General features: G+C 34.6%; 1 protein-coding gene across 4 annotated transcripts in view; it reads left to right on the forward strand.

Moving 5' to 3' along the window:
- The window catches only part of USP33 (ubiquitin specific peptidase 33), a 64,687-nt gene that overhangs the window by 26,933 nt on the left and 20,439 nt on the right, over window positions 1-17,315 (forward strand). The window contains exons 5-15 of one of the 4 annotated variants that reach the window (XM_040232527.1): window positions 3,512-3,664; window positions 6,356-6,458; window positions 7,201-7,270; window positions 8,267-8,380; window positions 9,455-9,533; window positions 11,040-11,457; window positions 13,650-13,790; window positions 14,977-15,092; window positions 16,212-16,384; window positions 16,485-16,579; window positions 17,206-17,239. In XM_040232527.1, coding sequence (XP_040088461.1) covers window positions 3,512-3,664; window positions 6,356-6,458; window positions 7,201-7,270; window positions 8,267-8,380; window positions 9,455-9,533; window positions 11,040-11,457; window positions 13,650-13,790; window positions 14,977-15,092; window positions 16,212-16,384; window positions 16,485-16,579; window positions 17,206-17,239 — 1,496 coding nt within the window. The remainder of the gene's footprint in view (window positions 1-3,511; window positions 3,665-6,355; window positions 6,459-7,200; window positions 7,271-8,266; window positions 8,381-9,454; window positions 9,534-11,039; window positions 11,458-13,649; window positions 13,791-14,976; window positions 15,093-16,211; window positions 16,385-16,484; window positions 16,580-17,205; window positions 17,240-17,315) is intronic. The other 3 variants (XM_040232528.1, XM_040232529.1, XM_040232530.1) reach the window with 3 other exon arrangements.

The raw sequence follows: 17,315 nt of genomic DNA on the forward strand, positions 1-17,315 counted from the left end.
AAATCCTTAACAAAATTCTAGCAGTCAGAATCCAACAACACATTAAAAAGATCATACACCATGACTAAGTGGGCTTTATCCCAGGGATGCAAGGAGTCGTCAATATCCGCAAATCAATCAGTGTAATACACCACATTAACAAATTGAAAAATAAAAGCCATATGATTATCTCAGTAGATGCAGAGAAAGCCTTTGACAAAATTCAACATCTATATATGATAAAAACTCTCCAGAAAGCAGGAATAGAAGGAACATACCTCAACATCATAAAAGCAATATATGACAAACCCAAAGCAAACATTATCCTCAATGGTGAAAAATTGAAAGCATTTTCCCTCAAAATGAAAGCATTTCAGGAACAAGACAACAGTGCCCACTTTCACCACTACTATTCAACATACTTTTGGAAGTTTTGGCCACAGCAGTCAGAGCAGAGAAAGAAATGAAATCAAATTGGAAAAGAAGAAGTAAAACTCACTGTTTGCAGATGACATGATCCTCTACATAGAAAATCCTAAAGACTCCACCAGAAAATTACTAGAGCTAATCAATGAATATAGTAAAGTTTGCAGGATATAAAATCAGCACACAGAAATCCCTTGCATTCCTATACACTAATAATGAGAAAATAGAGAAATTAAGGAAACAATTCCATTCACCATTGCAACGAAAAGAATAAAATACTTAGGAATATATCTACCTAAAGAAGCTAAAGACCTATATATAGAAAACTATAAAACACTGGTGAAAGAAATCAAAGAGGACACTAATAGATGGAGAAATAGACCATGTTCATGGATCGGAAGAATCAATATAGTGAAAATGAGTATACTACCCAAAGCAATTTATAGATTCGGTGCAATCCCTATGAAGCTACCAACGGTATTTTTCACAGAGCTAGGACAAATAATTTCGTAATTTATATGGAAATACAAAAAACCTCAAATAGCCAAAGCAATCTTGAGAAAAAAGAATGGAACTGGAGGAATCAACCTGCCTGACTTCAGGCTCTACTACAAAGCCACAGTCATCAAGACAGTATGGTACTGGCACAAAGACAGAAATATAGATCAATGGAACAAAATAGAAAGCCCAGAGATAAATCCACGCACCTATGGACACCTTATCTTTGACAAAGAAGGCAAGAATATACAATGGATTAAAGATAATCTCTTTAACAAGTGGTGGTGGGAAAACTGGTCAACCACTTGTAAAAGAATGAAACTAGAACACTTTCTAACACCATACACAAAAATAAACTCAAAATGGATTAAAGATCTAAACATAAGACCAGAAACTATAAAATTCCTAGAGGAGAACATAGGCAAAACACTGCGACATATATCAAAGCAGGATCCTCGATGACCCACCTCCCAGAATATTGGAAATAAAAGCAAAAATAAACAAATGGGACCTAATTAAACTTAAAAGCTTCTACACAACAAAGGAAACTATAAGCAAGGTGAAAAGACAGCCTTCAGAAAGGGAGAAAATAATAGCAAATGAAGCAACTGACAAACAACTAATCTCAAAAATATACAAACAACTCCTGCAGCTCAATTCCAGAAAAATAAACGACCCAATCAAAAAATGGGCCAAAGAACTAAATAGACATTTCTCCAAAGAAGACATACAGTTGGCTAACAAACACATGAAAAGATGCTCAGCATCACTCATTATCAGAGAAATGCAAATCAAAACCACAGTGAGGCACCATTTCATGCCAGTCAGAATGGCTGCTATACAAAAGTCTACAAGCAATAAATGCTGGAGAGGGTGTGGAGAAAAGGGAACCCCCTTACACTCTTGGTGGGAATGCAAACTAGTACAGCCACTACGGAGAACAGTGTGGAGATTGCTTAAAAAACTGGAAATAGAACTGCCTTATGACCCAGCAATCCCATTGCTGGGCAAACACATCAGGGAAACCAGAATTGAAAGAGATACATGTACCCCAATGTTCATTGCAGCACTGTTTATAATAGTCAGGACATGGAAGCAACCTAGATGTCCATCAGCAGATAAATGGATAAGAAAGCTGTGGTACATATACACAATGGACTATTACTCAGCCATTAAAAAGAATACATTTGAATCAGTTCTAATGAGGTGGATGAAACTGGAGCCTATTATACAGAGTGAAGTAAGCCAGAAAGTAAAACAACAATACAATATGCTAACACATATATATGGAATTTAGAAAGATGGTAACAATAACCCTGTATGTGAGACAGCAAAAGAGACACAGATGTATAGAACAGTCTTTTGGACTCTGTGGGAGAAGAAGAGGGTGGGATGATTTGGGAGAATGGCATTGAAACATGTATAATATCATATATGAAACGAACCGCCAGTCCAGGTTCGATGCGTGGTACAGGATGCTTGGGGCTGGTGCACTGGGACAGCCCAGAGGGATGGTACGGGGAGGGAGGAGGGAGGGGGGTTCAGGATGGGGAACACGTGTACACCTGTGGCGGATTCATGTTGATGTATGGAAATACCAATACAATATTGTAAAGTAATTAACTTCCAATTAAAACAAATAAATTTATATTAAAGTTTTTTTTTTTTTTTTTTTCAAAAGAAATGTACCTCCAGGTGTATGGAGGTGATCGCTGGAAATATTAGGAGGATGTGGAAGTTGAAGTCAAGACTAGAAGTCTAAGCTTATGACAGGGCCTGACTGACTTCAAGACTCAACTCATATTACCTTTTGCTCTACATCCTCCTTACTGGAGTCTCCTGTCTATATAACCTTGGTGGTTTGGTGCTCGTGTGTAATTCTGGCATGCTTCTTTTACAGATTAGATAGAGCTCACATTCCAAACTATACATTTCTTGAGAATGAACCATCTTTTTCATTTATATTTATCTCTGCAGCATCAACTATTCTTGACAAGGTTCCTCAAGAAAATTACTTAAGACTCTTAGGCATCTTCATAATTGATTTACTTCTCTTTGGTGCATCTAGAATGGTGGTGTTATGTGCCATTCTTGGGAGAATTGAGAAAATGGTTACTCAAATCATTTTCTGCAGGGCATTATTGTCTTGGAGAATTCCAGATGAGAAAGGCGAGAGTTTCACATATCCAAGATTATATATTCACTATTGCTTGAGGTCTTTTGTGCTTTAATTCATGTTGTTTGTATTCTTTTGCCATTCTGATGTCCTTGAATACTTAATGTGCTATTGTCAGTTTTCTTGTATTATAATTACTTGCTAACTGCAAAGCAGACTCTCATAATAACTCTTTGCTTATCTTTATAATGAATAGTGGTGAAAATAGTAGAATAATTTTTGTAGTAGGCTTGGATATTGTTACTATTCGCTATGCTTTAACAGTAGCGGTTTATCTAAGTAATGTTTATTTGGTGCTCTTGTTTAAATCTTCTCTTTTGAATATATTGTTATTCATTAAAGGCCAGCAGTTTATCTTCTATAATCTTTTGAAAGGCTTTCAACTATAACTAATTTTCATTCCTCTTCTCTCTCTCTCATGAAATTATTCAGGAGACAAAGCATTATCTAACTGTGAACCTTACCACTCTTCGAGTATGGTGTTATGCTTGCAGCAAAGAAGTATTTTTGGATAGGAAATTAGGAACTCAGCCTTCATTACCTCATGTAAAACCACTTCACCAAATACAAGAAAATGGCGTACAGGTAATAATTTAAATCCATGGAATTGAAACATTAAATACTTTCAGAAAATAATTTCAGAGTTTGTCATGTAGCTGAAATTTTAAAGAACCCTACTTCATCTTTACTAGGTTTCCATAATGTGCCTTTTTTCTTCAAATGAGAATCTGGCCTTTTTTCTTTGTGGAATGATAGATTAGGGTACAATTGAATCTCACACGTGTCTAAAGATGGAAAAGCACCTTATTTTAAAAACTTAAGCAACTGGCTCTAGGAGAGGTGATGGGCCTTCTTTAATAGGCATTAATTGAACTATCTTTTCCTCATTTCCCTCCGTGCTGCACTCCCATGTCTATTATTGTGAACGTTTTACTAATTTATTGAAAACCAGATAGAATATATTAAAACTTAACATCAGTCTTTGACTACAAAAGATGTGTGAACTTGCAAAGATTGCTCACTTAATTTTGAGAATTTTTAAGTTCTATAAAAATAGGAAAGGAGGGACTTCCATGGCAGCCCAGTGATTAAGACTCCATGCTTCCACTGCAGGGGGCATGGATTCGATTCTTGGTTGGGGAACCAAGATTCCACATGCCTTGCAGTGCCCCAGAGAAGAAAACGGGAGAGAGACACGGAAAAATAAGAGTAGTTGGTGTCTACTTACTCTAATCATCATTTGATCTGTTTTAGTTAACACATCAATGGGGTTTTTTCCCTGTGGGTTATAGAAATTACAGTGTATTTCTAGAATGGTGTTCTTTGATGCCAATTCTTAAGATTTTTTCTGTTGTATCTTTGTATTACATTCTGATGGTAGAAATTTGTGATAATAAATTTGTTTGCCTCGCATATAATATAACCTAAAGTGACTAGATTTTAGACAAGGTATACTTGTTGCATTTCTAGTTTCACAGTTGAATGACTCTAGTTCATAAATCATCATTACTATTTCTCCCCTGATACCTATTTATCATCCAGAAATACGTTTTTTGGTTTTGTTAATGGCATGGTAGTTTGAAAAGAAGTTTGTGTGAACCCTCTTATACTATTAACAAAAACGTGATAATTGAAAGTTTAATCACATGAGGAACTGATAACAATTTATATTAAAGAATAAGTGCAGATAGTTCACAAAAAAGAAATACAAAAAAAAAATCAAGAAAATAATCATCACTAACTAAAGAAAAATGTTAGAGCAGCTATCTGCCATTTATACCTGATAGATTACAATTGCAGCTCTTTTTTTTTAAGAAGTGACTTTTCAATATATATGTAACTTACTTATTCATTTATTATTTTATTTTTGGTTGCGCTGGGTCTTCATTGCTATGAGAAGCCCAAGCACCACAATGAAGAGTAGCCCCCCACTCACCACAACTAGAGAAAGCCTGTGCACAGTAACGAAGACCCAGTGCAACCCCTTAATGAATGGTGAATCTGGTTGAATAAAAATACTGATACTTTTCTGATAGCTTGTAAATAACTTCTGGTGAGTTATTTTTATGACACATGAAAGACATGAATTTAATTTCATACAACTTCCCAGTGATCTTGTTGTTAAATTGCTCAGAAGAAAAAGTTATTTGTACAGATTTCTTTAGTGATACAAAATTTATAGACTGTTTGAACCCAATTCATCAGAGCATTAGTTACAAGTTAACAATATTGGAAATCAGTCAAATGTCATTTAGATTTTTCAAACTGTATTCTAGGAGGTAAGATTTTGAATGGTTTTTTTCTAAAAACTGTTCTGCTGCTGCTGCTAAGTCGCTTCAGTCGTGTCCGACTCTGTGCGACCCCATACACAGTAGCCCACTAGGCTCCTCTGTCCATGGAATTCTCCAGGCAAGAGTACTAGAGTGGGTTGTCATTTCCTCCTCCAATGCGTGAAAGTGAAAAGTGAAAGTAAAGTCACTCAGTCGTGTCTGAGTCGTAGCAACCCGATGGACTGCAGCCCACCAGGCTCCTCTGTCCATGGGATTTTCCAGGCAAGAGTGCTGGAGGGGGGTGCCATTGCCTTCTCCGAAAAACTGTTCTACTTCTCTGTATTTCAATACAACCAAGTGAGAATATGGGCCTTGTAAAGTATAAAGTATAAAGTGGGTGGGTGTGAGTGCGTATGTATGTCATGTGGAAGAGGAATAGGCTGTAAAGTTTGAGAACCAGAGCATGTGCTGAATTGCATTCTGCTATTCAATTTCAGCCTCCCACTGATCTTTGCTAACTGGGTGCAATGTACTTTGAGATTCTTCTATTAGAAGAGAACTTGTAAAATTTGAGTTTTTTAAAAAAATTTTTAGTTGGAGGATAATTGCTTTACAATATTATGTTGGTTTTTGTCATGCAGCAGCAAAATTTGATTTTTTTATGTGAGCTCTCCCAATGTTTAAAATGTTAGCTCAAAAGTTTTGCTTTTGTTTGGGTTTTTGGCCTTTAAAAAAAAGTTTTTTTTATTTAAATAATATGGACTGGCATTTGACCAGCAAGTCACCAGTTGCAACCTCTTGAGTTAATCCAATTCTCAGGAATTAATTTTGGAACTTTAGAAAATATTTAAAACTATTGCGTATGCATAAAAGGATGCAAAATAACTTCAGTAAGAAGTATTAGGAGAGGAGAGACTGTAGAAGTCTACAGATCAGTTGAGTAAAAAATTTTCTAAAAATTTAACCTAAGGATTTGTTTAAGCCTGCTATCTTTTCTGTTATCAAGGATTTTAAAATACCCAGTAACACAACATTAAAAACTCCTCTGGTTGCTGTATTTGATGATCTGGATATAGAAGTAGAAGAAGAAGATGAACTTAAGGCAAGAGGTAAAATAATTCTCCTATATAACACATTCCTTTGTATGCCATTGCCCATTTCTTTAGGGAACTGTATTGTGAAAATTTCAAAGTCTAGAGGTGATAAGATAATTATAAAAATAAATTCTAGGAACCAAGCTATTTGTTAATGCTTTTTTAAAAAAAGTCACCTGTTTGTATAGTTAATTAATTAAGGAGCATTTTAAGTTCTAACTTTTTAAATTTACTGCATTATGCATCATTTGAAAATACCAAGGAAATATCCTTTTGTTTTCAATGATGCATGAGTGAAAGTAACGCTAGTTGGCAATATTTGATTGTAAGAAGTCAATAAAGTAATTGTATTATTTAAAAACTGAAATTTTACCTAGGAAAATTATTATTTGTGAAAAAAAGCAAACTGACAGTTTTGATACTTGGTTTCTCTGGCATCAGTTTACTAAAGCCCACAGTACAAACTATCTGTATATATAGTTTTGTACAAACTTTTCTGTTTTATAATTCATATAAGGGGATCTTAGCCCATTAAGAGTATATCTAAATAATTTTCTGAAAATTAGCACTTTGGTATAAGTCTGACCCCTCTTTGAGTTAATCAAGTTGTTGCTATTTGTATTTTTATAATGTATTTTGTATTTCCCTACCATAGCTTAGGAACCATAATAATTAACTAGTTATATACTTAGTGAATACTCATAAAGTTGAGTCATTGGATTATTGAATGATGACATAACATAATTTTTCTTAATAGGTCTCACAGGTTTGAAAAATATTGGAAATACTTGTTATATGAATGCAGCTTTGCAGGCTCTTTCTAACTGGTAAGTAGAGAAATTAATTTTGTTAGTATAGTTGTTTAAAGTTATTCTTGGAGCAGAAAACCATGATGCTGTAGTATGCTTAGAAAAAAAGAGAAGTGAGAGGGAAAAGAAAGAAATACACTTTAATAGTAATATTGAAAAGTTAATTATTATATTCAGTCTCCCTAGCCAACTGGATTCCATTAATCCCTTGCTGTACCTCTTTCTCACCCCTCTCAACACATGAAATGCCCTCACTTAAATTATCCGGATTAACTAAAACCTAAATGTACAAATATTCCTGAAAAAGTTTTCCTCTTTCTTGTTAATTGACTCCTAGGGTAGAGTAAGCAAGAAACTGAGTTGGGACATAATCCATTGTTGTCCCCATAGGGTTACTACTCTGTGCCTGTGGTTTCCTGAGAATGCTGGTCCTGGCTTAGCTCCTAGGGAGTTGTACGTCTTTGAGGAAGTTTGTTTTTACATCTAGAAAAGGAGGAGCTCGAACTAATTCCTCTGATCACTTTTCATTCAGAGATCCTAGGAAAACATTTTATATTTTTCTGTAGGTGGAAAGTCTAATAAAGCAGTTAGGGTTTGTTTGTTTGTTTGTTCTCCCTCAATCTTAGTCCTGTGAGGGAGGTGGATGCAGTATGAAATGTCCTGTAGATGACCACCCAGGGAAGGGAGGGAAAGCCACAGAATCAAGTTCTGATGAGCCCTAATATTTAGACGCCTGGTTAGGGCAGAAAAAAATAATAAAGAGGGGAAAGAGTTGCCAGAGAGGTAAAGAACAGAAGTAGAAAAGTGATCTGACAGCGTTGAGGACTCTAATGTTGTGGGTCAAATCTGCTGATGTACTCAGCAAAATGATGAGGAAATGAATGTGAAGCTGTAAAAGAAAGCAAAGAAATAATAGATACAGTGCTTTATTTGTCATAGTTCATTGAATGGCTAGAAGTCAATCAGTATTAAGCTTTGACTCAGTTCTAAAATTCCTTTTTTTTTTAAAACTAGCCCGCCTTTGACACAGTTTTTTCTTGATTGTGGAGGACTGGCTCGAACAGATAAGAAACCAGCTATTTGTAAAAGTTATCTCAAACTAATGACAGAGCTCTGGCATAAAAGCAGGTATGTACTTATTATGTTTATTTTCTTTTATTATATTTTAAACTGATATTGTAAATATTTGCACATGCATTTATAGAGATATAAAAAGTAGAAGAGACACAGATTGAGGCATTCAATTTTGGCCACATTACATTTGACAGTGAACATCCAAATGAAGTATCTGGACTGGAGATAAAATGTTGAATTGCTGCAGTTGCTGTTACACTTCTGAATTTTGTAAACATTCTCACAATGCTAAAATCAGACCATAGAGACATACATGAATGTTTATTTTTCTCCTTATATTTATTTGCTCTAGGTGTAGTATTAGAAGAGTAATTGTCTGCTATAAAGTTTTTTGTATTACAGCTCTTAGTCATTTATCCGTATTGGGTATTACCTGGCTCTAATGTTTCCAAGTTCCTTACTCTATACCTAGAACTTGCCCTTAACTGCTATGTTTAAGTTTCTTCACTCTGAAACTATGAACTTCATATTCTTGGAAGTTTACTAAACTTCAGAAGTGTCATAGTACAGGGTTCTAGATGATTAAATCTCTTATGGTTTACTTTTCATTTTTGTTTTCATGGGTATTTGATAACTGGTTTAAATTTTTTATTTAGGTAGTGTACTAGGTATCCTTATCTTAATTTTTCCATGAATTTTAAGTAATTAAAATATTATTTTAAGTAGTATTTTTTGAAAAATCGTATGGTAAAGCATAGTCATTTTTTTAGGGAAGAGAGGAATAAATTATAGCTTAAATATAAAAAATAAGCTATTTTCATGAACTTTTGAAGCTTAATACTGGCCCACTTTGAATTATTTTTTGAAACATGAACACTTTTCAGTTTGACTCTTTGAATTTTTGATTTCTCATTTCTAAAATAAAAATTAGAGCCTTCCCTTGTAGTCCAGTGGTTAGGACACTCAGTTTCCAGTGCAGGGTTGGATTCCCTAGTCAGAAAACTAAGATCCCACATGCTACAAGGCATAGTCAAAAACAAACAAACAAACAAAAATTGCTGGATACTTAAAAAATAAAAAACTAAGTAAAAATCACAAGTTTCTTCCTAAAAATATTTTCTTCCTCAGGCCAGGATCAGTTGTGCCTACTACTCTGTTTCAAGGAATTAAAACTGTAAATCCAACATTTCGGGGGTATTCTCAGCAGGTAGGTCTTTATTGCTTAGAAATTTTATATTTGGGGGTGTGTAAATAATGGCAGTATTTTCTAGTGCTTTTAGCTTTGAAAAGTTGTACATCCAGAGATAAATTTTTACTTATATTTTCTGTATTTTATAATTAAATATTTTAATACTGTCATTTATTTCACATTACAATATGATCCAAATTTAATTTTTCACATACAGCTAACAAATGTAGCAAACAACAGATTTTAAGAATTTTCTTAACCTGTTTTTAAAAGTTTCTTCTTCATTAATTTTTGTGCTTACATTAATATATGATAGGTCTATTTGTGGACTTTCTAATCTATTTCATTGGCCTGTAATTTTTTTCATTGATACCAGTGGCAGTTTCAATTATTGTTGTTTTATATAATATTTTTTCACGTTAATACCTAATCCTCACATATGTTTCCTTTTTTCAAAGAAATACCTGTTCCCTCTTAACTTTTTCTTGTACAAATTCCTGTATCATAGGGACTTCCTTGGTGGTCCTGGGGCTAAGACTGTGTGCTCCCAATGCAGGGGGCCCAGATTTGATCTCTGGTCAGGGAACTAGATCCTACATGCTGCAGCAGAGTTTGCATGTTATAACTAAAAAAAAAAAAACTCACATTAAAAAATTTTTTTCTAAATCTCACATAAGGTCCCAAGTGCCTCAGCTAAGACCCAGTGAAAGAAAAATGTGAAAGTGAAAGTCTCAGTCGTGTCTGACTCTTTGTGACCCCATGGACTTCTCACGGACCCCATGGACCCCATGAAATTCTCCAGGCCAGAATACTGGAATGGGTAGCTGTTCCCTTCTCCAGGGGATCTTCCCAACCCAGCTATCGAACCCATGTCTCCCTCATTACAGGCAGATTCTTTACTAGCTGAGCCACAGGGAAACCCAAGAATACTGGAGTGGGTAACCTATCCCTTCTCCAGCGAATCCTCCTGACCCAGGCGGATTCAGGATTGCAGGCAGATTCAGACCCAGTACAGCCAAAGAATTAATACATAAATTTGTTTTAAAAAGTTCCTGGATATCATTCTAGATTGATCAAGGATTTTGAGATATAGTACAAAATTAGATAAAGCTTTAATTTTAAGCCAGACATACTTGAATTTGATATCTCTGAATTCTTATTGTCTGATAAGACAAATCCACATTTTCTTTACACCTTACTCCTCAAGTTTTTTTTTTCAGTAACAGCAGCACTGAAGCTACTTTCAGATCATCTTCAGCTTTTTGTTCTTTTTTTTAAGTTTTTCTTGAAATACATCTTTCAGTTTTTCATTAATTTTGTTTTCTAACTTTTTTTTTTTGTTTTTTAACTTTTTAGAACTTAGAACATCCTATCCCTCCAGTGCCCTATGTTCTGTGAAGTTGTATGTCCACATTGTAATGCTACACATGTAGAAATCAATTGCTAACCACATTTTGTCTCTCAAGTTTCTGCATACACTATTTTTAATGAAATGGTACTATCTGTGTTGCTTACATATAATAGGATGCTCAAGAATTCCTTCGATGTTTAATGGATCTGCTTCATGAAGAACTGAAAGAACAAGTCATGGAAGTAGAAGAGGATCCTCAAACTATAATGACTGAAGAGACCATGGAGGAAGACAAGAGCCAATCAGATGTAGATTTTCAGTCCTGTGAATCTTGTAGCAGCAGTGATAAAGCTGAAAATGAAAATGGCTCTAGAAGCTTTTCTGAAGATAATAATGAGACAACAATGTTAATTCAGGATGATGAGAACAATTCAGAAATGTCGAAAGATTGGCAAAAAGAGAAGATGTGCAACAAGATTAATAAAGTAAATTCTGAAGGAGAATTAGATAAAGATAGAGACTCTGTATCTGAAACAGCTGATTTGAACAACCAGGAAACTGTCAAAGTGCAAATACACAGCAGAGCTTCAGGTGACAATTTTTATAATTTGCAGATGATAGTGTTTCATTTGTGGACAAAGGGTGCAAGATACATGTTCAAGATTATATTTGTAATTTTACTGTTTTCTAAAATTAATATTTTGTGTGCAGTTCGTGACCTTATAGTTCAGCCATACTAATTTAAAGAAGTAGGGAGGGACTTTCCCTGGCAGCCCAGTGGTTAAGACTCTGTGCTTCCACTACAGGGAGTATAGGTTCTATCCCTGTTTGGGGATCTGAGATCCCACATGCTGCGTGGTACAGCCAAAAAATAAAAGAGGGAATTAAATAGATGTTACTTTTGCGCTTTCTAACTAGTAGCTGCTGCTGCTGCTAAGTCACTTCAGTCGTGTCTGACTCTGTGTGACCCCATAGACGGCAGCCCACAAGGCTCCCCCATCCCTGGGATTCTCCAGGCAAGAACACTGGAGTGATCTAATTAGTAGAGTTTAGTACTATTTGCATGTGAGTATTAAGTTAGTGTCATTTAAAGCAGATTTGTAAAAGAGCAAAATAATCAAAATTGTAGACTATTAGATTTAGATTGCTGTCATTGGAGTCATGTCAGTTACAAGATATTTAGTGTATGCTTGGCATAGGAGTTTAATGTATTACAATGAACTCTGTTTTGATAGGTTATACCACAGTACTGGTCACTATTCTTTTGAGAAAGAGCAAGTGGCCAAATGAAAGACTGTTGAATTGTTTTGCATTTTACATTTATTTTTTCTTGGGTTAACTTGTCTTAGCTTAATATGGTATTTAATTCTCCAAAGCACATAAAATCAAACCGTCAGAGGTTCAGATTCTCTGATCTTAAAATAAATGGGAGACAAGGAACATAAAAAATTTATCTTCTATAACTACTGAACAGTGGGCAGTACTAAATTTACTAAGGTTTTTGAATGAACACAACTTTTTTCTGGAGAAGAAGGATATTTCCTTAACCACGGGAATACTCGTGGTTCAGTGCATTAATACTTGTGCAGTAATACTTGTGTGCAGTGCATAAATGCCTTCTAGTCAAGAAAATGTGTCAGGCCCCTTGATTATGCTGACATAATGTTTAGAAGTTTAGGTGTGGTCAGAAGTTGTTTGATCACTAGCTATGTAAAATTTGAGTATTGAAAGACTTAGCAGTCTGCTATCCAGCCTTTCCTCATAAAAACCTGATCAAGTGACCTACTAGTTCTTTATTGCTCCGTAATAAGCCTATTACAATTAGTGACTAATTGATGGCCGAGGTCAGTGACCTGAGCTTTTACATTTGCTGATTGAAAAATGTGACAAAGACGATATATGACACACAAAACCTAAAACATATGCCATCTGGTCTTTTGTAGGGATCATTTGCTAATCCCTGACCTTCCCTTACCTAGACTGTGTTAACTTTATTGCCTTCTAAAAGTCCTAGAGTGAGTCTCCTCCTCTCCTCCTGTTTTCTTCCCCTAGTATTATCAGTCTGCTTTTAGTCATGGTTGAGATAATAATGAGAAATGCCTCTGTGAGAGTCATAAAAGTCATTTCTTGTGCATTATCTGGAAAAATCTCTGAAATCATTCTGTTTCAGCATCTGTTAGGTACACTTCTCTTTTCTTCACTTAAATGCTTTTTTAGCAGTCTCTCGTCAGGAAACATATGTTGTATACTAGGAATCCAATAGCAAATCAAGATAGCTCTCATAGCACTTATATTTTCTTGATTCATAATTTAATTCTCAAAAAAAGATGTTTTTTCTGACAGAGGGTTTTATTTCCTTTTATTACAGTAAGAATAAAATAATTTATAATTATTTCATGCCTAAATTTCTTCCTGGATTTTGATTACTATGTTAGTTTGGGAACATAATCTCTTTTTCTCCCATATAGTTTTAAAGCTTTCTAAAAACTGCCCCAATTTGCTTTAGTTTTTTAAATACTAAATTAGGGCAAATATAGTCCTTTTCCACTTTATAGTTCCACTGCACACTTTCTGTATTGCCTACAACAGTAATGTGTTATGAACATTAATTGAACTCTTAGGGGGAATATCACTGTTACTTAGCAAGCATAATGTCTGTTGAGTATTTCACCTGACATTTATTACTGTGAATTGTGTTCAAAATCTCAAATGAAAAAAGCTTTCTTTGACAGGTGGAATAATTTTACTATTTAAGGTAATAATACGAATTTTAAATATTACAGAATATATTACTGATGTCCATTTGAATGACCTGTCTACACCACAGATCCTCCCATCAAATGAAGGTGTTAATCCACGATTATCAGCAAGCCCTCCTAAATCAGGCAATTTGTGGCCAGGATTGCCACCCACACACAAAAAAGGTAGAAGTTTCAGTTACTCAGGTTCCTTTGCTTTGATAGTTTAAAGTGTTAATTATGAAATATTATTCAGGCTTTTTAAAATTGACAGCATCATTTTATACAGCCATGATTTAAAATATTTTTGTGTGTGTGGCACAAATTTATGTATGACAGAGTTTACTCTTTTGGCATAGGGTTCTGAGTTTCAGCACATGCATAGATTGTTAGAACCACCACCACAAACACAGTGTAGAACAGTTCCAGCTCCCCAAAGAAGTCCCTCATAGTACTATTCCATCCATAGTACTATTCCATTCCCTCCCAAAGCCCCAGCCCTATCTGTTCTTTATTCCTATTGTTTTTCCTTTTCCAGAATGTAATATACATGTAATCATAAAGAACATAGTCTTTTGAAATAGGCTGCTTTCACTTAGCTTAATGCATCTGAGATACAGTCACATTACATGTCTGAATAGTTCTTTTTTATTATTTAGTATTTCATTGTGTGACTATGCTGTGTAATACACTGAACTCAGTGAGTGCATATACTCACTGAAGGATATTTGAGTTTGTTTCCAGTTTTTGGCAGTTACAAATAAATATTTATGTACTAGTTTCTGTATGAACATAAATTGTCACTTGTTCAGGATAAACACCTGGATGTAGGATGACTGGGTTTTATGTTAGTTTTATGCTTAATGTTGCGTGAAGTTAAAGAGTCTTTATGACTTTGTGTTAGAATTATTTAAAGACATCAAAGACATAAAAAGCATGATCTGTAAATAAAAAAAATTAAAATCTTTTTTGGCAAAATTATTAAGAGAATGAAAAGATTGGGAGAAAATATTTATAAATCATGTAGCTGACAGAGGACTTGTATCTAGAATATATAAAGACCTCTCAAAAACTTAATAGAATCCTTTCTTCAGATAAAGCCTTACTTGGAAGCAACAACAAATAAGTAAAAACAAAACTGTTCTGGTTGAAGTCAAGATGGGGAGACTGAACCCTTTCTGTTCCGTCACGGTTTCTCTTTGAGGATTTTTGGTTGTTTTTTGTGTTTTCTTTAGGTAGTGCTCTTGAATGGTATTTTGACAGATTTTTTTCAGCAGAGTAATTTTGCTGTTAATAGTTTCAGAAAAAGAGTAAAGGAACTATTTTGATTTCTAAAAGAAAAAATTACTCTATACTTGTTTTTCAATCCTAGTTCAATCTGCATTATCTCCAAAGAGAAAAAAACAGCACAAGAAATACCGAAGTGTTATTTCAGACATATTTGATGGAACAATCATTAGTTCAGTTCAGTGTCTGACTTGTGACAGGGTGAGTATGTAAGGATTATAATACACAGGAAATTTCTTTCAAATGCTTTTTAAAAAACTGACAAGATGGTGTGAGTAGTTTTAATTCCTTCTCTTTGCTATTGATGATTATACATGTATTTCAGGTGTTTGCATAAGTATAAATTGATTCTAAGAGTAGAACTTGTTTTTTGAAAGTAAAGCAGCATACTTTTTTAAGGATGGGTCTTGACTTGTCATTGAACAGGCATGCATTAGCAGGAAGAATTAACTCAGTTCTTCATCTCTGGTCACAAATAAAGGAGATATGTTGCTCAGCAACCAGAATTTGAAACATATGCATATTCTCCCAAGGCTGATGAAATTAGTAGGAAACAGTTGTTACTGACTTGTACAAGGCTATGAATGTATCATCTCACTTGGTTGTATGGTTTGTAAATATTTTCTCACGTTAAGACTGGATTCAGATAATAAAAGTAGTATCAGGTTTATACAGAAGAGCTTAAATTAATATCATCATGAGATTTTTAATAATACCTCTAAATTCCTGAATTTCTTAGAGGTTTTAAGTATGGTTTTACTTCAGTATAGTGATGAATATAATTAAATGTAAAATGACATATCTCAAAAAAGAAATAACCCCAAGAAGGTTTTCTGTTATTGTGTTAGAATTAAGTCAAATCTAAGGGTTTTCAGTAGTCTATTTTAGTATCAGTTATTTAAATAGAATTATCCTGAAATGTTTTCAGCTGTTTAGGTTTTGCATCTTGTTTATTAAACTACATTTAATAACTATCACTAGAGGTCATTTCTAAAAATAAATGCAGTAGTGATAAACAGTTTGAACCTCAAGCTACAGTGGCTGGGTGTGAGGTACTTCTATTTACCACTGTGTTTTCAACTAATGGGGATGTTAGTAGTTATGGTTTATGTGAAGATTAAATTTAGAACAGTTCCTGGTACAAAGCAGTTTTGCTTTAGTTGTTACTATTTTTGCTTTGTTATTACTATAAAAAGCAGTTTGGTGTTTTGTTTTTTTTCCTTATTATAATTTGCTTGGATCTTTGCCGTCTAAAATCTGTCCTCAGGTGTTTGTGCTGGATTATTTTCATCCCATTCTTAAAACACAAAACAATTTTAGGTGTCTGTAACCCTCGAGACCTTTCAAGATCTGTCCTTGCCGATTCCTGGCAAGGAAGACCTTGCTAAGCTGCATTCATCAAGTCATCCAACATCTATAGTCAAAGCAGGATCATGTGGCGAAGCATACGCTCCACAAGGGTGGATAGCTTTTTTCATGGAGTATGTGAAGAGGTATGTGTGTATTTTCTTTGTTATTAGTTCATTGTTAAAATGCTGTTTCTGCTGTTCTGGCAGAACATTTCCTTCCTTTTTTCTGTCAATGATGTTTCAGGTTTGTTGTCTCATGTGTCCCTAGCTGGTTTTGGGGCCCAATAGTAACCTTGCAAGATTGTCTTGCTGCCTTCTTTGCCAGAGATGAACTAAAAGGTAAGAAATACAAAATAGTTTTCATCTATGGTTAAACTGTTGTGAATGAGCTAAAATATTAGTAGGGCTAAATATGAAATGTATTAGTAAAAGCTAAATTTTGAGGCAGCTTAAATAGTGCTTGCCCATATTGCCACAGTGCCAGCATCTATCATGAAGACATAAATACTATAAGTAATATCCTGAAATAACTGATACAAACTCCTATCGTACTAGACAGTACAATATTTGAAGTGTGTTAAATCTGCTCTGAGATTGAAAAAAGAGAAAATTCAGCCAGTATAAAAGACTGTGAATCTGAATTAGTCTGAATTTCTCAGTAGTGTTTAAATCCAATCCTTCACTATTTTGAGGTGCCAGCACCTTGCTTCAGCATATAATACGCAGTCTGAATTTTGTTGAGTGAATAAATGGGCGCAGTGTTATTTGAGATGGGCCTTCTGGATTGAAAACAAGAGGGAGGTGAAGGGTGTTGTAGGCAAGGTTAATATGCCGACTTGAGCAGAGACTGAAAAGTGCATTACTGTTCTACGGGATCAGTGTGACAAACTCAAAGAACTGCAAAACCAAAAGAAAATAGCTTGCTTTTAGTTGGAGAGGAATAACCAGATCTGTTCTATCCTCAGGTGACAATATGTACAGTTGTGAAAAATGCAAAAAGTAAGTGTCATTGGCAATGCTTTTAATTGCATGCTTTGTATTTTAAATGATGTTTTTCTTGGTTATTTGAATTGGA

This window comes from Oryx dammah, unplaced genomic scaffold (assembly GCF_014754425.2).
Source record: "Oryx dammah isolate SB20612 unplaced genomic scaffold, SCBI_Odam_1.1 HiC_scaffold_28, whole genome shotgun sequence".
Lineage (NCBI taxonomy): Eukaryota > Metazoa > Chordata > Mammalia > Artiodactyla > Bovidae > Oryx > Oryx dammah.